Raw genomic sequence first — 22,157 nt, 5'->3', positions numbered from 1 at the left:
ATATAAATTAGTAAAGATTTCAGTTTTGTAAGACTCTTAGGATTATTTGATATGTCAGAGAGATATTGGGTATCAATTTATTAGTCATCTATTGACTCAACAAATTATCTATCTGAGACACTGCATCAGGAACATCTTTTGTAGTCTGGCTTTTAAAGAGTAAAATATTCTCTTATTAAAGGTTTCCAAACAAACAGAAAGAGTACACAAATGACATAAATGAATTAATAAGCCAGGAGTTGGAAGTTCACTGTTGTAATGTTGTGTTAATTTGTTTGACTTACCACACAACAAATACTGTTAAGTTTTGTTCATTTTTAATAATTTAAGGCCCATATACTGAATAGGTGTTTAATTTTAAAACTTATAAACTGATAGGCCAAATTATCAGTCCTTTTCATTTCAAAGTTAGAAATGGACATGATCAGAGGAATGTAGTACTTAAAAAGAACTAATGCACTTCTAGCTAAACTATAGAAAAATAATGGAAGTGAATATATTCACGATAGTGGCATAGGCAAAGACTTCCAAGAGAAGGCAAAGAAATAAGTATAAAAGAAAAAAATGGATATATTGGACTTCATTAAAAGAAAAACTTAATTTACCAAGAGAAAAAATTTAAATGTCTACCTCTTGCTTATGCATAAAGTGCAAACTCATCTTCCATGTCCATATTTTATTTATTATTATTATTATACTAAAGGTACGGTGCACAAAATTCGTGCAGGGGGGAGGGGTCCCTCAGCCTGGCCTGCACCCTCTTGCAATCTGGGACTGCTGGCTCCTAACTGTTCGCCTGCCTGCCTGCCTGATCGCTCCTAACCACTCTGCCTACCTGCCTGATCACCCCTAGCTGCCTCTGCCTCGGCCTCCGCCACTGTAGCTTCGTCTGGAATGATGTTTGGAAGGTTGTTTGGCTGTCCAGTCTAATTAGCACATTACACTTTTATTATTATAGATATATAATTCTTTATTATTGTAAGTATTACATATGTCCCCTTTTTTCCTCCATTGACCCCCTCCAGCCCACCCCCACCTTCCTGCCCCAGGCCTTCAGCACCCTATTGTCTATGTCCATGCATGTCCATATTTTAAATACCAGTACACTCTCTCACAATCTGGGACCCCTCCGGGAATGTCTGACTCACAATCCGGGACCACTGGCTTATAACTGCTCACCTGCCTGCCTGCCTGTCTGATCACCCCTATCCACTCTGTCTGTCTGCCTGATCATCCCTAACCACTCTGCCTGCCTGCCTGATCACCCCTAACCACTCTGCCTGTGTGCCTGATTGCCCCTAACCACTCTGCCTGCCTGCCTGATCGCCCCTAACTGCTCACCTGCCTGCCTGATCGCCCCTAGCTGCCTCTGCCTTGGCCCCTACTGCCACTGCTTCGTCTGGAAGGACGTCCGGAATGACGTCTGGAAGATCGTTCGGCTGTCTGGTCTAATTAGCATATTATTCTTTTATTATAGATTTTTTTTGCTCTTTAGATTAAAAATTGATATTAAACTTATTTGAATTTCTTTTAAAAATCTATAATCTAGATTATAGATTATTTTTATAATCTATAATAATACAAATTTATCATGACGTTTTGTGAATACTTCAAAATACTTTATTAAAATATTTTTAATTTACTAATTTGAGAGAGAGACATATATCAAGTTGTTGTTCCACTTATTTAGGCATTCATTGGTTGCCTCTTGTATGTGCCCTGACCAGAGATTGAACCTTCCACCTTGGCATATTGGGATGACACCCTAACCAATTGAGCTTTCAGGCCTGGGCCAGTTCAAATACTTTAAACAGTAGTTAAAATCAAATTCAGCTATCAGAAAATTTTTCACTAAATTTAAAACCATAATCTATTCTAAAATATCTGCATAATGGGTTTGTCATTTCTTTTTTTTTTATTATTAAATTTTTATTGTTCAGATTACATTTGTTCGTCTTCCCCCCCCCCCCCCCCCATAACTCCCCTCCTTCCAGTTCCTGCCCCACCCTCCGCCCTCACTCCCCACCCACTGTCCTCATCCATAGGTGCACGATTTTTGTCCAGTCTCTTCCCGAATCTCCCATTCCCCTTTCCCCCCCAAGAATAGTCAGTCCATTCCCTTTCTATGTCCCTGATTCATTATAATCACCAGTTCATTCTGTACATCAGGTTATTTATTCACTTGATTCTTAGATTCACTTGTTGATAGATGCATGTTTGTTGTTCACAATTTGTATCTTTACCTTTTTCTTCTTCCTCTTCTTAAAGGATACCGTTCAGCATTTCATATAATACTGGTTTAGTGGTGATGATCTCCTTTAGCTTTTCCTTGTCTGTGAAGCTCTTTATCTGACCTTCAATTCTGAATGATAGCTTTGCTGGATAAACTAATCTTGGTTGTAGGTTCTTGGTATTCAGCACTTTGAATATTTCTTGCCATTCCCTTCTGGCCTGCAAAGTTTCTGTTGAGAAATCAGCTGACAGTCGTATGGGTATTCCCTTGTAGGTAATTGAGTCTCTTTGTCTTGCTGCTTTTAAGATTCTCTCTTTGTCTTTTGCTCTTGGCATTTTAATGATGATGTGTCTTGGTGTGGTCCTCTTTGGATTCCTTTTGTTTGGGGTTCTCTGCGCTTCTTGGACCTGTAAGTCCATTTCTTTCACCAGATGGGGGAAGTTTTCTGCCATTATTTCTTGAAATAGGTTTTCAATATCTTGCTGTCTCTCATCTTCTGGCACCCCAATAATTCTGATGTTGGTCCGCTTGAAACTGTCCCAGAGGCTCCTTACACTATCTTCACACTTTCGGATTCTTTTTTCATTTTGCTTTTCCAGTTGGGTGTTTTTTGTCAAATCTTTGGTTTGATTCTTGTGCTCCTCTGGTCTGCTATTGAGTATAATATTCTTTATTTCAGTCCGTGTATGCTTACTTTCTAATTTCTTTATCGTAGCATCGAGGGTCTCATTAGTTTTCGTGAGGCTCTGCACAAATTTATAGCAAGCCGTCAAAATTGCGATTTTTAGCTCCATATCCTCCATTTCTGTCATGTTTTTTTGTCTCCGCATCTTTTATGCTTTCTTGGTGCACCCCCTTGTGGTCTTTGTGTGCAGTCTTGTTCTAGCCAAGCCTTAATTGTTGTAGTTAACACTAGAGGGATTTGACCACCAGGCCCAATGGCTGTAGGAATCAGCTGTGTGGAAAACTTCAGTCCTCTGGGGAGGCGCTAATCCAGCCTTTGCCTGAGGCTATCCGGCAAATGGCTCTGCGCAGGGCTTGGGCGGGGTGGGCTCAACAGGGCAGGGGGGAGGGAGCAGCTATGGCTGCTCTCAGTCCGTCCCCAGGGGCTCTGCCTCTCTGTCCCAGCAACCGCTGCAAACCTCGGAGGGACTGTAGCCAGACAGTCCTGCTTCTCCCGTTTGAGTCTGGATCCCTAGAGACTCGCCCGGATCTGTAGCCCAGAGTCTGAGACTCACTCCTGATTGAAAACGACAACCGCGCCCTCAGCCACCAGCCCGCTTTGCGCGCGCACCACCGCACCACCGTACCTTTAAATTTTCCACACTGCGCCTCCTCTGAGCCTCATAATGCTGTTGTTTTTCCTTCTAGTTGAAGAGTCTCTCCTCAGCCAGCCTTCCTGTGGTTCTGGTTGATGTCCGTTCCGTCTTTTAGTTGTATTTTTGAAGTGGTTGTTCGAGGCAGCAAACTCCGGTGTTTACCTATGCCGCCATCTTGGTTTCCCCGGTTTGACCTGCTCATGGGTTTGTCATTTCATATTTACTGTTCCTGAGTTTCCCAGGAGTAGAGTGATACTTGGATAGCTTGCTATGTTATAAAAATCTTAAGAGACCAATAAGGAAAATAACAACACCACCCTTCTTAGACCACCCAAGATTATAAACTTGATTCCCCCCACTTTCCCCTCTGTCATAGCTGAGATTTCTTCTTCCAGTGTGATTCAAACCATAGCAAATGAGCTTTATTTTAGTTCTACTTACTTTGATGAGAATAACACATAGTTTTTACTTTATTATGACCTGGTGCCTTTCCTGCAAACAATTTATCCTCTTATTCTCTAAGCCTGTTCTTTCCAGTCTGCTAGTCATTAGCCACATGTGGCTATTTAAGTTTAAGTTAAATGAAATTAAATAAAACGAAAAATTACTTTTTCAATAAAACTAAAAATTCAGTTTTTCAGTGACATTAGCCACATTTCAAGTGCTCAGTAGCTGTTATGTGAGTGGTAGCTATCACATTGGACAGTGCAGGTCCAGGACACATCCATCATTACAGAAAGTTCTGGACAGTGTTGATGTAGAGGCCTCATTTCCTGGAGAGTTGGTGAGTTAGCTTTCCTCTTTAAGACATTAGACAGTTTCATAATTTTGCAACATTTTTTGAACTCTCTTTCTGCTATGTTAGTGTTGATTTAAGTATTGGACCCTTTTCAAAAGACTTGATATTGTGTGTAACCATGGGTGTTCATTATTTCTTTTGGTTGTGGGTACAGTTCCTTGTTTTTTCTTAAACTATGGCTCATTCATAGTTTCCCATATTTATCCTTTCTGCCTCTACAATGCAGTTACATACTTTAAAAACAGGTATATACTTAAATCAAAAACAAATATATATTTATTGATATGCTTTCACTTATTAAGTCATTAAAAGATTAAAGAGATGGTATAAACGTATTCAGAGATAATGTGGATTTGGTTCTAGACCACCTCGATAAAGTGAATATTGCAAATCCCATGAATATTTTGGTTTTCCTTTGCATATAAAAGTTATGTTTACACTATACTATAGTCTAGCATTATATCTAAAAAACTATGTAATACCTTAATTAGAGAATAGCATTATTGCCCCAAGTGCTAACCAGCCTTCGGTGAATCATTATCTTTTTGCTGGTAGAACTTCTTGCCTCAGTGTTTATGGCTGCTGACTGATCAGTGTGGTGGTTGCTGGAGTTTGAGGTGGCTGTGGCAATTGCTTAAAATAAGACAACAATGAAGTTTGCTGTGTTGACTGATTCTTTCACAAATGATTTACCTTTAGCATGCGATGCTGTTTGATAGCATTTTACCCACAGTAAAACTTCTTTCAAAATTGAAATCCATTCTTTCAAACCCTGTCACTGCTTTATCAACTAAGTTGATATAATATTCTAAATCCTTTGTTGTCATTTTAACATTTTCACAGCTTCTTCACCAAGAGTAGATTCCATCTCAAGAAACTACTCTCTTTGCTCCTCATCTGTTAAAGTTTTACCATGAATTTGTAGCAATTCAGTCACATCTAGGCTCCACTTCTAATTCTAGTTCCCTTTCTATTTTCATATCTACAGTTACTTCCTCCACTGAAGTCTTGACCCCCTCAAAATCATCCATGAGGGTTGGAATCAATTTCTTCCAAACTCTTGTTAATGTTTTGATCTCTTCCCATGAATCATGAATGTTCGTAATGGCATTTAGAAAGGTGAATCCTTTCTAGAAGGTTTTCAATTTATAGTTTGCCTAGACCAGTGGTCGGCAAACTACAGCTCGCGAGCCACATGCGGCTCTTTGGCCCCTTGAGTGTGGCTCTTCCACAAAATACCGACTTCTGCGTATGGGTCACGAAGTTTCAATCGCACTGTACGTGCGTGCCTGCACGTGGTATTTTGTGGAAGAGCCACACTCAAGGGGCCAAAGAGCCGCATGTGGCTCATGAGCCGCAGTTTGCCGACCACTGGCCTAGACCCATCAGAGGAATCAGTATCTATGGCAGCTATAGCCTTATGAAATGTGTTTCTTAATTAGTAAGACTTGAAAGTCAAAATTACTCCTTGATCCAGGGGCTGCAGAATGGATGTTATTAGCAGGCACGAAAACAACATTACTCTTGTACATCTCCATCAGAGCTCTTGGGTGACCAAATGCATTGTCAATGAACAGTAATGTTTTGAAAAGAATCTTTTTATCTGAACAGTAGTCTCAACAGTGGGCTTAAAATAATTGGTAAACTATGTTGTAAACAGATATGCTGTCATCCAGACTTTATTGTTCCATTTATAGAGCACAGGCAGAGTAGATTTTGCATAATTGTTAAGGGCCTTAGGATTATCAGAATGGTAAGTGGACAGTGGTTTCAACTTAAAGTCACCAGCTGCATTAGCCCTTAACGAGAGTCAGCCTGTCCTTGGAAGGTTTGAAGCTGGGCATTGACTTCTCCTCGCTAGCTATGAAAGTCTAGATGGCATTTTCTTCCAATATAAGGCTGTTTTGTCTACATTGAAAATCTGTTATTGAGTGTAACCACCTTCATTAATTATCTTAGCTAGATCTTCTGGATAACTTGCTGTGGCTTCTAGATCAGCACTTGCTACTTCACCTTGAACTTTTATGTTATGGACATGGCTTATTTCCTTCAACTTCATGAACCAACCTCTCGTAGCTTCAGACTTTTCTTCTAAGCTTCCTCACCTCTCTCAGCCTTCACAGAATTGAAGAGTTAAGAGTCTTGCTTGGATTAGGCTTTGAGGGAATGTTGTGGCTGGTTTGATCTTCTATCCAGACCACTATAACTTTCTTCATGTCAGCAATAGGCTGTTTCATTTTCTTATCATTCATGTATTCACTGGAGCAGCACTTTATTGGCTGTTGTGAAGTTTATATGAGCATGGATGGATGTCAGATTGTCCGTATGTGTTAATGAGGTGTGTGTTAGTGAGTTAGGATTCTCACTGCCTTCAGTCTCATATCTGAACAGGTTCTCAGGTGGGCGGTAGGGAATGCTTCCTGCTTCTGTCCATACTCCTTTCCTCAGCTTCAAGTCACTTCCTATGAGTTGCACCTACGTATTCCATGTAGCTAGCTGACTCTCTCTCCTTAGTTCTGATGTTGATCTTTATTTCTCTTTATACAGTTGCAGATAGCTTCTAGACATTTCCAGGAGTTTCTTCACTTACATCATTTAGTCCATCTAAAACAACTCATTTTCTTAAAACCTGTTTCTTATAAATTCCCAATAGGATCAGTTTTCAGTGTTGGTAGTTTTGAATTTGAATCTTTTATTCTTCCCTTTTATTCATCTATCTTCCTTCAGTTAGTAATTAATTCCTATTTATTTTTTCTTCAACAGATAATCCCTGTTTATCTCTTCTATTTCAATTAATATCTTTTTAAAAAATATATTTTTATTGATTTTAGAGAGGAAGGGAGAATCGGAGAAAGTTAGAAACATCAATGATGAGAGAGAATCATCAGTCGGCTGCCTCCTGCATGCCCCCTACTAGGGATTGAGCCCGTAACCTGGGCATGTGCCCTTGACCGGAATCAAACCCGGGACCATTCAGTCTGTGTAGGCCGACGCTCTATCTTCTGACCCAAACCAGCCAAGGGCTCAATTAGTATCTTTATTATCTCAAGGCCACGTTATTTCAGTGAACTCTTAAGTGTTGTCTGCTGCCTCCTCCTGATTCCTGGAATTAATTTTGCTGATGGTATGAAGTGAGGCTCTAGCCTGAATCCCTATTCCCTTTCCTGAAAATCCCAGTTTTATTGAAATGTGATTAACTGAGCCTTCTCTTTTCTGTTCTCTGTACTAGGTTAGCTAGTCTGTATTTTTTCTTCTGTTGCATTGTTTTAATTCTACTAATGCTTTTTTTGGGGGGTTGGGGGTTGGCAGGCTTTGAAACAGCAGGTAACAGATTTACAGGAAGATTTGAAAAGAAAGGAAGCAAAATGGTCAAGTACACATGGCCGTCTTAGAAGCCAGATAGAAATGTTGGTCAAAGAGAACACAGACCTCCGGGAAGAAATAAAAGTGATGGAGAGATTCCGACTCGATGCTTGGAAGAAAGTGGAAGCCGCTGCCGGCAGCATCAAGATGGGTCAGTGCAGGACTACCATGAAGAAAGAGGGGTCCATGGTAGGTTTGGAGACCAGTCAGCCTTGTCAAGTTAGGGGGAGATGTTAAGTATTTGAGCAGTCAGATTCCTACCGACAGAAAGCACAAGGGCAGTTTCCAGGGCTGCTGGGAGGAGAGAGTGAGGGGTTAGTGTTTAATAGGAACAGTGTTTCAGTTTTGCAAGTTGAAGAGAGTTATGTGAATGAATGGTGGTGATGGTTGCAAGACAGTGTGAATGTACTTAATACCACTGACCTGTGCACTTTAACATGGTTAAGATGGTAACTATCGCTCTGTCTGGTGTGACTCAGTGGCTGGAGCACTGTCCCGTGCACCAAAGGGTCGAGGATTCAATTCCCGGTCAAAGGCGTGTACCTGGATTTCAGGTTTGATCCCAGGCCCCAGTCAGGGCACTTGTGGGAGGCAACCAATGGATGTGTCTCTCTCATATTGATATTTCTCTCTATCTCTCCTTTCTTTCTTTCTCTCCCCCTTCTGCCTCCCTTCCATTCTCTAAAAATCAATGGAAAAAATATCCTCCGATGAGGATTAACAACAACAAAAAGATGGTAAATATTATGCCATATGTATTTTACCATAATTAAAAAAATAATTTTGAGCATTGCTATAGAGATAGTTTTCAAATTCATTTGTATAATTCTTATAAGGGGATTATTATAAGCAGTAGGCAGACAGTGTCAGTTAAAACAGGCCAAGGGAAGTGTTTGCAGAGAGTCACATGCGTGTGACTCTTTTAAATCAAGTTATTGGTGTTTCATTTATCTGTGTTTACAACTCTGGTTTTCCAGGCACTGCTTTTAGGCACTGCAGATAAAGCAATGAACAAAACAGGCAAATGTCCTTGCCCTCTTGAAACTTAATATTCTAGTGGCAGGAGAAAGACTATAAATAAGATAGATAAATAAAATATATGGTATGTGACATAGTGGTGGAAATGAAGGAGAAAAAGCAAGGAGAGGGAATAACTGTATGGGGTGTTGCAGTTATATGTAGGATGGCCAAGGAAGGCCTTACAGAGAAAGCAACATTTGAATAATGGCTGAAGAGGGACCTGGGTGAGAAGCAGAGCAGGCACAGGAGACCTGGACCTGGAGACTGTCTGCTTGGAGGGCCTGAGGTTGAGCAATGCCTAAGACTGGTACTGTAGGTCCTCGAATAGTGTCATTTCATTATAAGATTGATGCTGTAGGAACTTAACTCTTACTTATATCAATCAGCCTGATAAAATTGTTCTCATTATACGTCATTTCCCTTAAAGTCACAGAACATATCAAAGATGTTAAGTGAGCACTTACTGTAAAGCTGGAGCAGAGAAAGTGGGGAGAATAGTAGGGGATGAAACCAGAGATATGACGAAGGGTGGTGGGTGCAGATTTCATTAGGCCTTAATAGGTTCTGTAAACACTCGGGCTTTTTCCCTGAGTGCAATGGGAGCTCTTGCAGGGCTTTGATTGAAGGGGTGGCCTAACCCTTTATCTTAGTGTTTGGGGAAAGCACCAAAAATCTAAATTCAGGATTGATTCTAAAGAACTGACAGGTAACCTTATTCAAAATCATAAGAGCTTTAATAGAAACTTACATACATGGGTAAGGTAGCTGCTCCCAGTGGTGGCCTGCCTGGAAGAATCCACTTCCTTCTAGGACAGGTTCTCTCTCTTTTTTTTTATAGGGGATTAAAAGTAAAACCATATGGTGGGTAGTCGCATAGACCACCAGCAAGAACAATGTGTTTTTAAGTTAACATAATAACATCAGGCAGTTATCACACTCTATACATTCATTAACCTCCTTCCTGGGGACAGGATGTTTATCTTTGGATGGCATTTGGCTTTCTGGGTAGTCAGCCAAGCCTCAGGCTACTGAGGGTTAAATAGAGTCCAACATTTCCCAGAGGCTTTTTTTAAAAAAAATGTATTTTTATTGATTTTTTTTACAGAGAGGAAGGGAGAGGGAGAGGGATAGCGAGTTAGAAACATCGATGAGAGAGAAACATCAATTCAGCTGCCTCTTGCATGTCCCCTACTGGGGATGTGCCCACAACCCAGGTACATGCCCTTGACCGGAATCGAACCTGGGACCCTTCAGTCCGCAGGCCGACGCTCTATCTGCTGAGCCAAACCAGCTAGGATTCCCAGAGGCCTTTGCTGCTGGAGCCATATTGCATCTCTGAGTTCCCCAACACTTAGCTCACATTACTGTAGACTTAAGAATAGACCGAGGGGGTGGCAAACTGGGCCCAGTCAGGAACATCAAGGTGGACTATTGCAGTAATTCAGACTAGAGATGAGATGATAGTGGCTTAGACTGGGGGAGTGGCATTGGAGGAGTTGAGGAGTGGACAAGATTTATTGATGAACTGTATATGGGGTGTGGCAGCAAGAAAGTAGTCAGGAATGGCTTCCCCATTTAGTGTAGTTTTTTTGCTTAATATAAGAATTTCATTTTGTTATTAAAGTCCATAAGAAGACAACACATATTGCTCAGGTGCAGACAAGGTGAGTTTGAAATGCCAATGAGCATCAGGTAAAAATGTTTACTAGACAGTTATGCATATATCAGGAGAAGTCAGGTTGGAGGTAGAAGTTTGGGGTCATCTGAAAGTATGGTAAAGCCTTAGGCTGAGATGACTGAGGCTGAAAGTGAAGAGGTCCAAATACTGAGCAGAGTAAGAAGCTGGGGGGCAAGGAGGACAAATAACCATGGAGTAGGAAGGAAAGGAGGTCCATGTGGTGTTCTGAGAGCCAAGTTGAGAAAGGCCCTCAAAGGGTACAGTGTGGCCTACAGGCATCAAAGGCTGCTGCTCAGTAAGTTGAGGACTGAAGGTTGGTCCTTGGATTTACCAAGTAGAGATGTGTCAGAGATAAAAGCCTGACTGGATAAGAGAGAATGGGGAGAAGTTTCAGACAGAATATGAGATCTGTGTGGAAAAGTTTTGCAGTAAATGTAAAAACAGGGGGTAGTGGCTGTAGGGGAAATTGTTTTGTTTTTAAGACGGGAAATTAACAGGTGTTTGTATATTGGTAGAGTTGGTTTCAGTAGAGAGGGAAATGATGCAGTGATCATAAGTAAGGGGACATGGGATTTAGGGAATGAATGAATGGAGGGGCTGGTTTTGGCCAGGAGCAGGGGCAGTTTGACTTCAATAACAGAAGATCTAAGGTCTGGACCTAGGACTAGGTGTCTGGTGCCACTTGGTAGGAAGTTCCCTTTTGATGCTTTAACTTTCTCAGTAAAGTGGGAAGCATGATATTCTGCTGAGGGTGAGGGCAGAGAACATGGGAGAAAGTGTAAAATAGTTGTCTAAGAGAGAGGAAAGCCAAGGGACTGGGAAGTATAGTCTGAATCCTGGGCTGCATTGGGGGTCCATGTATGTTAGAGATCATTGTTTCCAGTGAGAATGGCTTGCATTATTTTTTTCTTGTTTGTTTGTGTTGGTTTTTTTTTGGGTGTCAGTTGGTGGAAAGTGATGTTTTAGGAGAGGTGTGGTCATCAGGGGGAATAACACAAAGCAGAGAGAGGGGCTTAGAAGTTAACAGTATGCAGTGACCCATGAACCTGCTTAAGAAGGGCATACGCTACCAGGTTGTGAGGGACATTGAATACATGGATCAATGACTTGTAGGACCCTGTAGGCCAGTGATGGCAAACCTATGACACGCGTGTCAGAGGTGACACGCGAACTCATTTTTTTGGTTGATTTTTCTTTGTTAAATGGCATTTAAATATATAAAATAAATATCAAAAATATAAATCTTTGTTTTACTATGGTTGCAAATATCAAAAAATTTCTATATGTGATACGGCACCAGAGTTAAGTTAGGGTTTTTCAAAATGCTGACACGCCGAGCTCAAAAGGTTCACCATCACTGCTGTAGGCTGTAGTCAGGAAGTGGAATTCTCCCTTTTTCCTCAAACATTTCATTATGAAAGTTTCCCAGATAGAGGCATTTGAAAACACAGTCCCATGAACACCTGACTACTCACCTAGATTGAAACACTGTTAAGGTTTGCATATTGTGTTTTTTGCTGGACCATATAAAGGTAGTTGTAGAAATCATGGCATATCACCCATATATATACTTGAACACTAAATGGCATTGGCTTTTTTAATAGACCAGGCTAGTTATTTTGTAGAATACCTCACATTCTGGATTCAAATGCTTTGAAATTGAACAGTTATTGATCATTGCAAATAGTGATAATGACTAGTTCTAGAGTTTGCCCATGGGAGTGCATGGCTGAGATTCGAGGGAGAGTAGGTCAGAAAAGGCAAGGAGGGGTACATGGTGGGGTGAGTACACAGCCATGAGACTCAGAGCTTGGTGGGGGTGAGTAGGGAGGAGAGAAAGAAATTTGGTTGGAAGCAGTGATGGGGAGCAAGGAGGACACCTACTACCTCTAAGTCTAGGGTGGTGAGCTCTGAGAGCGAGAAACCTCCATCTCTACAAGGGACAGTGGTGAGCATTCATCTCAGTGGGACCTAGGGCTCAGTTAGAGCAAGGCAGTGAGGGAAATGTTAACTGGAGAGGCTGAGATAAGGGGGTTTTGCTGATGGGGTAACCATGAGCTCCTACTCTCTCCTCTGGCTAGCCTGGTAACAGTCACAGAAGACTGTTTCGTTTTACATTGTCTGTTATGCCCTTAACTTGAGGAATGAATATATTTACAGAGGTGGTGTGTGTGTGTGTGTGTGTGTGTGTGTATGTGTGTGCCTGTGTGTGTGTATTCACTCTGGTCTCTAGTGATAAATGAAAACAATGCAATTGAACAAACTTAAAACATTCTCATTGCAAGCTGAGTTCTGTTAGTTTAATTCATTGTACTAATATGTAGACTAGCACTAATTTTATATTCAATTATATAATTATCTCCTACTGTAGAATTCATCAGTTCAAATTCAAAAGAGTCAAAATTCTTCAGGAACCCAGCTAGAGAAATACAAGAAAAATAATTTGCCCACACAAGGTAAGAAGCTACTTGATCTTTTTAGAAGACATTTCAGGAATTTAAAAAATAGAAAATTAATCTACCTTAAGAAATAAAATACCATAATTTTAATTGAAGCCTCCTGTGTATCCTACTCCCCCACTTAATTTCCACCTTGACAGCATTCTCGTACTGGTTTCTCATTTTTTTACTATATTGTGTCCATAAATCAATATAGTATTGATTTCGTACTTTATGTATTCCTCTGCAATTTGTTTTTTTCTCTCCATATTTTAAGACTTACCACATTAATACATATAAACTGTAGTTTATTGATTATAATAGCTATACAGAATCCACTTGTATTTGCCAGTCAAGTTTTCCTGTTGATGGGCATTCATGTTTCATCCAGTGTGTCAGTAGTATGAATAGGGCTGCAGAAAGCCTTTTTTAAAAAAATTAAATTTATTGGGGTGGTTTCAGGTATAGATTTCTATGACACAAGATCTACATATTGTATTGTGCCCCCACAATCCAAAGTCAAGTCATTTTCCATCACCATATATTAGGCACCATTCATCGCCCCCATTTGCCTCCCCTCTTCCCTCTGACAACTACCACACTGCTGTTTGTGTCCACAAGTTTCAGTTTTATATCCCACATATGAATGAAATCATATGGTTCTTAGCTTTTTCTGACTGACTTATGTCATTAGCATATTCTCAAGATCATCCCTGTTGTTGTAAATGGCAGTATTTCATCTTATGGCTGAGTAGTATTTCATTGTATATATGTATCACATCTTCTTTATCCAGTCCTCTACCAAAGGACACTTTGGTTGTCTCCATGTCTTGGCCACCATGAATAATGAACATAGAGTTATACACACACACACACACCACACTTATATATATACTAGAGGCCCGGTGCACAAAAATTTGTGCACTCGGGCTGGGGAGTGTCCCTCAGCCCGGCCTGTGCCCTCTTGCAGTCTGGGACCCCTCAGGGAATGACCACTTGCTGGCTTAGGCCTGCTCCCCGGGGGATTGGGCCTAAGATGGCAATCAGACATCCCTCTGGCAGCCCAGCAGCCCTCAGGGGATGTCCACTTGCCAGCGGGGAGCAGACCTAAGCTGCAGTCAGACATCCTTAGCGCTGCTGAGGAGGCAGGAGACGCTCCCACCACCACCGCTGTACTGGCAGCCATCAGCCTGGCTTGTGGCTGAGCAGAGCTCCGCCATGTGAGAGCACACTGACCACCAGGGGGCAGTTCCTGCATTGAGCGTCTGCCCCCTGGTGGTCAGTGTGTGTCATAGTGACCAGTCATTCCCAGTTGTTCTGCTGTTAGGGTCAGTTTGCATATTACCCTTTTACTATATAGGATAGAGGCCTGGTGCACAGGTGGGGGCCGGCTGGTTTGCCTTGAAGGGTGTCTCAGATCAGGGTGGGGGTCCCGCTTGGGTGCCTGGCCAGCCTGGGTGAGGGGCTGATGGCTGTTTGCAGCTGGTCACACCCCCTTCAGGGTGGGGGTCCCCACTGGGGTGCCTGGCTAGTCTGGGTGAGGGACTGAGGGCCGTTTTCAGGCTGGCGGGCAACTGAAGCTCCCAGCCTCTCCTTTTTTTCTTTTCTTTTTTTTTATTCTGGGATTTATTTACCTTCTGTAATTGAAACATTGTTGCCGTCACTGGCGCTCCCAGCTCTGAGGCTGCGGCCGGCTGAAAACAGGTATCTGGGGTTTGTTTAGGTTCTATAATTGAAACATTGTTGCCTCCGGAGCTCAGAGCCGGGCCACGGCAGGCGGGGAACCTTGGCTTCCTCCATCACTGGAACAAGCAAGCCTCCTGCTCGCTTCAGCTGCGTGGCTGCCGGCCGCCATCTTTGTTGGCAGTTAATTTGCATATCGCCCTATTCGCCAATGGGAAGCGTAGCAGAGGTATGGTTAATTACCCTTTTTGTCTTTTATTAGATAGGATCTTTGTGAATACATGTTTTCGAGTTTTTTGGATATATACCCAGGAGAGGGATTGCTGGGTCCTATGGTGGTAACTCTATTCTTAATTATTTGAGGAATCACCACACTGTTTTCTATAGTGGCTGTACCAGTCTACATTCCCACCAGCAGTGAATGAGGGTTCCCCTTTCTCCACCACCTCTCCAACACTTGTTATTACTTGTTGATAATAGCCATTCTAACAGGTGTAGTTTTGATTTGCATATCCCTAATTGCCAGTGAGCTTGAACATCCTTTCATATGTCTATTGGCTGTTCATGTGTCTTCTTGGGAGAGGTGTCTGGTCAGGTCCTCTGCCCATCTTTTAATTGGATTGTTTGTTTGGTGTTGAGTTTTATGAGTTCTTTACATATTTTGGATATTAAACCTTTGTCAGAGCTTTTTTTTTTAAATTTTGTTTTATTGCTTAAAGTATTACAAAGAGTATTACATATGTCTCCTTCCCCCGCCACCCCCTTGACATTCCCCTGCCTCTCCTACCCCCCAGTGTCTTATGTCCATTGGTTATGCTTATATGCATGCATACAAGTCCTTCGGTTGATCTCTTACCCCCACCTCCCACCCTCCAACCCTCCCCAGCCTTCCTGCTGTAGTTTGACAGTCTGTTCGATGCTGCTCTGCCTCTGTATCTATTTTTGTTCATCAGTTTATAATAGTCTTTATTATCCATAAATGAGTGAGATCATGTGGTATTTTTCTTTCATTGACTGGCTTGTTTCACTTAGCATAATGCTCTCCAGTTCCATCCATGCTGTTCTTTGTCAGAGCTTTTGTTTGCAAATATAATCTTCCATTCTGTTGGCTGTCTCCTGGTTTTGTTGTCGGATTCTTTTGTTGTGCAGAAGTTTTTTAGTTTGATATAGTCCCATTCATTTATTTTTGCCTTTACTTCCCTTGCTTTTCGGGCCAAGTTTATAAAATGTTCTCTATGACCACTGTCCATAAGTTTAGTACCTATGTTTACTTCTATGTTATTTATTATTCCAGATCTTATATTTAGGTCTTTGATCCATTTTGAATTAATTTTTGTACATGCTGACAAACTGTAATGTTTCATTCTTTTGCATGTGGCTTTCCAATTTTCCCAGCACCATTTATTGAAGAGACTTTCTTTACTCCATTGTGTGTTTCTGGCTCCTTTGCTGGAAATTATCTGCCCATATACATGTGGTTTTATATCTGGGTTCTCAATTCTGTTTCATTGATCCGTGTATCTGTTTTTCTGCCAATACCATGTTGTTTTAATTGTCGTAGCTCGGTAGTATAATTTAAAGTCAGGTAGTGTGATACTTCTGGCTTCATTCTTTTGTCTCAGAATTGCTTTGGCTATTCGGGATCTTTTGTGAATCCATACAAATTTGATGTGTTTTGTTCTATTCCTTTAAAAAATGACATCGGTGCATGGAACAACCGATGAGATTTTGATGGGGATTGCATTAAATCTGTATATTGCTTTGGGTAGTATGGACATTTTAACTATGTTGATTCTTCCAATCCATGAACATGGGATATTTTTCCATTTTGTTGTATTTTTCAATCTTCTTTAATAATGCTTTGTAGTTTTTAGTATATAGGTCTTTCATGTCCTTTGTTAAGTTTATTCCTAGGTACTTTATTCTTTTGGTTGCAATTGCAAAGGGAATTTTTTTTCATTTCTTTTTCTGACATTTTGTTGTTAGTATGTAGGAAGGCATTGGATTTTATATTTTTCCTCACCTGAAGTTATTTTTTCCATTGATTTTTAGAGAGTGGGAGAGAGAGAAACATTGATGTAAGAGAGACACATCGATTGGTTGTTTCCCGCACACACCCTAACTGGACCTAGGGATTGAACCTGCAACCCAGGTATGTGCCCTTGATCAGAAAGCAAACCAAAGACCCTTTGGTGTTCCAGATGACACTCTAACCACTGGGAAATACCAGCCAAGGCAGCATTGGCATTTTGTACGTTTATTTAGTATCCTTCAACTTACTGTATTTGTTTATTGTTTCTAATAGGTTTTTTTTTTTTTTTTTTTTTTTTTTGTAGAGTCTTTAGGGTTTTCTGTGTACAGAATCATGACATCTGCAAAAAGTGACATTTTCACTTCTGCGTTCCCAATTTGGATGCCTTTTATTTATTTCTCTTGCCTTATTGCTCTGGCTAGGACTTCTGGAACTATGTTGAATAAGAGTGGTAAGAGTGGGCATCCTTGTCTTGTTCCTGATTTTAGAGGAAAAGCTTTCAGTTTTTTGCCATTGAGTATAATATTGGCTGAGGGTTTATCATATATAGGCTTTATTATGTTGAGGTACTTTCCTACTATTCCTATTTTATTGAATGTTTTAGTCATAAATGGATTTTGTATCTTATCAAATGCATTTTCTGCATCTATTGATAAGATCACGATTTTTATCTTTTCTTTTGTTAATGTGGTGTATTATATTGATTGATTTTTGTATGATGAACCATCCTTGTGCCCCTGGAATAAACCCCCTCTTGATTGTGATGTATTATTTTTTTTTTTTTATGCATAGTTGTATTCAATTTGGTAGTATTTTGTTTAGGATTTTTGCATCTGTATTCATCAGAGATAGTGATCCATTGTTTTCTTTTTGTGTGTATTATCCTTGCCAGGTTTGGGTATCAGGCTTATGTTGGCCTCATTAAATGTTTTACTACCCTAGCCAGTGTGGCTCAATTGGTTGGGTATCGTCCCATGAACCAAAAGGTTGCCAGTTTGATTCCCTGTCTGGGCACATGCCCAGGGTGCAGGTTTGATCCCCAGTGGAAGGCGTGGCATGCAGGAGGCAGCAGATCGATGTTTCACTCTCACATCAATGCCTCTCTATCCCTCTCCCTCTCTCTCTCAAAATCAATTTAATAAATAAAAATATACTAATGAGATGTGTTAGGAAGTATTGCCTCTTCTTCAATGTTTTGGAAGGGTTTGAGAAGGATAAGTTTTAAATCTCTTTGAATGTTTGGTAGAATGCATTGATGAAACCATCTAGTCCTGAACTTTTATTTTTGGGGAGGTTTTTGTTGTTGTTAATACTCACCTGAGGATTTGTCCCCTCCATTGATTTTTAGAGAGAGAATTGGAAGTTAGGTTGTTTACTTGGGATTTCTCTTGTTTCTTGAGACAGGCCTATAATGACTACTGCTTTCACTGTATCCCAGAAGTTTTGATATGTTGTATTGTCATTCTCACTTGTCTATCTACATCTTTTGACTTACCTTTATTTCTTCTTTGATCCAGTCCATTTTTAGTAGTATATTGTTTAATCTTCACATATTTGTGGGTTTCTTTACTTCCTTTTTGCAGTTGATTTCTAATTTTTAAGGCATCGTGGAGAATATGCTTGATATAATTTCAGTCTTGAATTTGTTGAGGCTACTTGTGTGACCCAACATATGGTCTCTCTTTGAGAATGTTCCATGTGTACTGGAAAAGAATGTATAATTTGATGTTCTTGGATGAAAGGCTCTGTAAATGTCAATTTTGTCCATTTGGTTTAGTATGTCATTTAATGCCAATATTTCTTTTAAAACATTTTAAAATACTTATTCTTGAGAGTATTAAAGATGTCCTTCTCCCCCCCACCCTTGCCCCCCTCCACCAGGTTCTGCCCCTGCCCTAGGCCTTCACCCCCCTGTTGTCTGTGTCCATAGGTAATGCATATATGCATATAAGTTCTTTGGTTAATCTCTTCCCATTCCTCCCTTCCCTCTGCGATTCGTCACTCTGTTTCATGTTTCCATGCCTCTGGTTCTGTTTTATTCATAAGTTTATTTTATTCATTAGATTCCTTGTTTATTTATTTTGATTTTTAGATTCAGTAGTTGATAGATAAGTATTTATTGCCATTTTGTTTATATCTTTCTTCTTCTTCTTCCCCCTTTTCCTCCTCCTCCTCCTCTTCCTTATCCTCCTCCTCTTAAAGAATACTCTTCAACATTTCATGTATTACTGGTTTGGTGGTGATGAACTCCTTTAACTTTTCCTTGTTTCTGAAGCTCTTTATCTGACCTTCAATTCTAAATGATAGCTTTGCCGGGTAGAGTAATCTTGGTTGTAGGTCCTTGCTATTCATCACTTTGAATATTTCTTGCTACTCCCCTCAGGCCTGCAAAGATTCTGTTGGGAAATCAGCTGACAGTCATATGGGCACTCCCTTGTAGGTAACTAATTGCTTTTCTCTTACAGCTTTTAAGATTCTCTTTGTCTTTAACCCTTGTCATTTTAATTATGTCTTGGTGTGGGCCTCTTTGGGTTCCTTTTCTTTGGGACTCTGAGCTTCCTGCACTTGTAAGTCTATTTCTTTTACCAGGTAGGGGAAGTTTTCTGTCATTATTTCTTCAAATAGGTTTTCAATATCTTGCTTTTTCTCTTCTCCTTCTGGCATCCCCATAATGTAAATGTTGGTACACTTGAAGTTGTCCCAGACATTCTTTACACTATCTTCATATTTTCGGATTCTTTTTTCTTTTTGCTCTTCTGATTAGGTGTTTTTTGCTTCCTTATATTCAAAATCGTTGATTTGATTCTCGGATTACTCTATTATTGAATCCCTGTAAATTACTCTTTTGAAAAATTTTTTTATTTTTTGGTTAAACCTCACCCAAGGGTATTTTTCCATTGATTTTTAGAGAGAGTGGAAGGGAGGGGGAGAGACAGAGAGAAATATCCATGTGAGAAAGACACATTGATTGGTTGCCTCCCACATGTGCTCCAACCAGGTCCAGGATGGAGCCGGCAACCGAGGTACGTGCCCTTGGCTAGAATCAAACCTGGGACCCTTTAGTCCATGGGCTGACGCTCTACCCACTGAGCCAAACCAGTGAGGGCCCTGTAAATTATTCTTTATTTTAGTTAGTGTATGCTTAATTTATGACTGGTCCTTTTTCATGTCTTTGTTCTCACTAAGGTTTTTGAAATTCTCACTAAGATCCTTGAAAGTCTCACTAAGATCCTTGAAGCTCTCAAGATCCTTGAGCAACCTTATAACCATTGTTTTGAACTCTGTATCTAATAGTTTGCTTGCTTCCATTTAATTTAGTTTTCTTTCTGGAGATTTCTTCTGTTCTTTCATTTGTGACATGTTTCTTTGTCTCTGCATTTTGGCTGCTTCCCTGTGTTTGTTTCTATGTGTTAGGTGGAGCTGCAATGTCTCTTGGAATTGTTAGAGTGGCCTTCTGTGGTAGGTGTCCTGTAGGGCCCAGTGGCTCAGCCTCCCAGTCACCTGAGCTGGGCACTCTAGGGGTGCACCTGTGTGGGCTGTGTACACAGTCATGTAGTTGAGACTTGCTGTTGTGTCACTGGAAGGAATTGACCTCTAGGCTAATTGGCTGTGAGGACCAGTTGCGACTACAGTGAAAGAGCTGCTGTGCAGGAGACACCCCTATGGAGCAGGACTTGCTTCGAGTGGGGCTTTGGTGCTCACTGAGTCTGCCCCTTGAGTGTGTTGTTTGTGGATATGTAAAGTTGTAATATGGTATGGTCTAGAGTTGTCCACTGGGTGCACTGGCCTGGGACCTACCGGGAGGTGCAAAGTCAAGCACTGTCTGGGGCCATCTGTAGGTGGCTGCTACTTGTATTAGGTTTGGAAGTGCCCAGTCAAGGTCCAACTGTGAAGCAAGGCAGGGTGGTGCTAGTCCCGGGTCTTGGGCCTTTTATTTATTTATTTTTAAAAATCTTTATTGTTGATTGGACCTATTATTGATAGGTATGGGGCATGCTGACACCAGTTGCTGCTTATTTGAGAGATTTTAGGAACATCTGAAGCCTGAGCCAGAACAGGCCATTCATATGGAAAAGATGCTGCAAACAGCTTGGGTGGGGCTGCAAATTGAATGGGACGGGGTCTCAGGGAATCACCTGAGACCAATCAGGGTGGGACAAACAGTGTGAGCCAATCTGATGGAAACTTAGACATGGCTGTCATCAGCTCTGCGATGGGAGGGGGTCTCAACATAGGTACAACGACCCCCGTAAGCACCCCTGTCTGGGAGAAAGATACCCCTGAGTTTAGCTCCTGTGCCAGACAATCCAGTTCTTCCTTGTGTGTTCCTGGATTTCACCCTTGCTGCTGCTCCAGCGCTGGAGCTCAGAGGGATCGAGTCCGAGTAAGTCTGTGCGCTGGCCCTTTAAGAGGAACTGCTGGGACTCCAACAGCCTCTGTGTCACTCAGCCGCAGTCCCTGCTGGTTTTTACATCCCAAAGTTATGGGGACTTCTCTTACCAGCTCTGGAATCTTGGGCTGGGGTCTGGTGTGGGGCTGGGATCCCTTGCTCCTCATGAGAGGCCTCCACAATGGAGATATCCCTCCTGATTAAAAAATGCCACATACGGGTGTTGGACCAGCCTGTTCCACAACTCCACTCCTTCTGCCAGTCTCGATGTACTTCCTTTCTTTCTTCTCTAGCTGTAGGACTTCTATCCAGCCAGATTTCAGGCAGTTCTGAATGATGGTTCTGTATGTTAGTTGTAATTTTGATGTTGTTGTGGGAGGAGGTGAGTACCAGTGTTCACCTATACCTCTTTCTTTGTTCCTCTCCCAGTATTTCTTTATTGATTTTTTGTTTGGGTGATCTATCTAGAACTGTCAATGGAGAATTAACGTCCCCAACTATGATTGTGTTTTTATTTGTTTCTTCCTTTAGTTGTGAGTAGTTGCTTTATACATTTCAGTGTTCCCTGGTTTGGTGCCTATATATTACATTAAGAAGTGTTATATCTTCTTGATTTAGTGTGCCATTTATTATTATAAAATGTCCATCTTTTACTCTTGTTTATCTTTGTTATCTTGAAATCTATTTTGTCATATAGGTGTATGGCTACACCTGTGGATGTTATTTGCTTGGAGAATAATTTTTCTACCATGTCTCTTTGAATCTACCTTTGTCTTTGCAGCTTAGATGTGTCTCTTGAAGGCAGCATGTGGTTGGGTTTTGTTTTTTAATCCAATTTGCTACTCTGCCTCTTTATTGGTGAATTCAGTCCATTTACATTTATGGTAATTATTGATTTCTGAGGATTTCCTATCGCCATTTTATCCTTTATTTTCTGGTAGCTCTGTGCCTACGTTGGTTCTTTTCCTTTGTGTTTCTGTTTATAGTTTTTGTTTGGTGGTATTCCATATTTCTTTCCTCTGTTCTGTCTTTTTTTTTTTTGAGTTATGGCTTAATGTTGTTTTTTTTATGTGTATTTCCCATAAGTTTTATGAAAAAGGAAGTTGTATATATACAGTATTTTTTTCTTTTGAGTGCATTTGATCTCCATCTTTAGCCTGTTCAGACTTTTACCCACCTTTACCCTCCTTTTATGTTTTTGT

The 22,157-nt window shown here is 40.9% G+C and overlaps 1 protein-coding gene across 6 annotated transcripts in view; it reads left to right on the top strand.

Moving 5' to 3' along the window:
* The window catches only part of CPAP (centrosome assembly and centriole elongation protein), a 105,327-nt gene that overhangs the window by 46,016 nt on the left and 37,154 nt on the right, over positions 1 to 22,157 (top strand). For all 6 annotated transcript variants that reach the window (XM_070409351.1, XM_070409353.1, XM_070409349.1 and 3 more), the window contains 2 exons: positions 7,661 to 7,903; positions 12,784 to 12,868. In XM_070409351.1, coding sequence (XP_070265452.1) covers positions 7,661 to 7,903; positions 12,784 to 12,868 — 328 coding nt within the window. The remainder of the gene's footprint in view (positions 1 to 7,660; positions 7,904 to 12,783; positions 12,869 to 22,157) is intronic.

This window comes from Myotis yumanensis, unplaced genomic scaffold, assembly GCF_028538775.1.
Source record: "Myotis yumanensis isolate MYYU_CA2020_CCGP unplaced genomic scaffold, mMyoYum1.0.hap1 SCAF_3, whole genome shotgun sequence".
Taxonomy (NCBI): domain Eukaryota; kingdom Metazoa; phylum Chordata; class Mammalia; order Chiroptera; family Vespertilionidae; genus Myotis; species Myotis yumanensis.
This window is presented reverse-complemented; position numbering and strand designations above follow the sequence as displayed.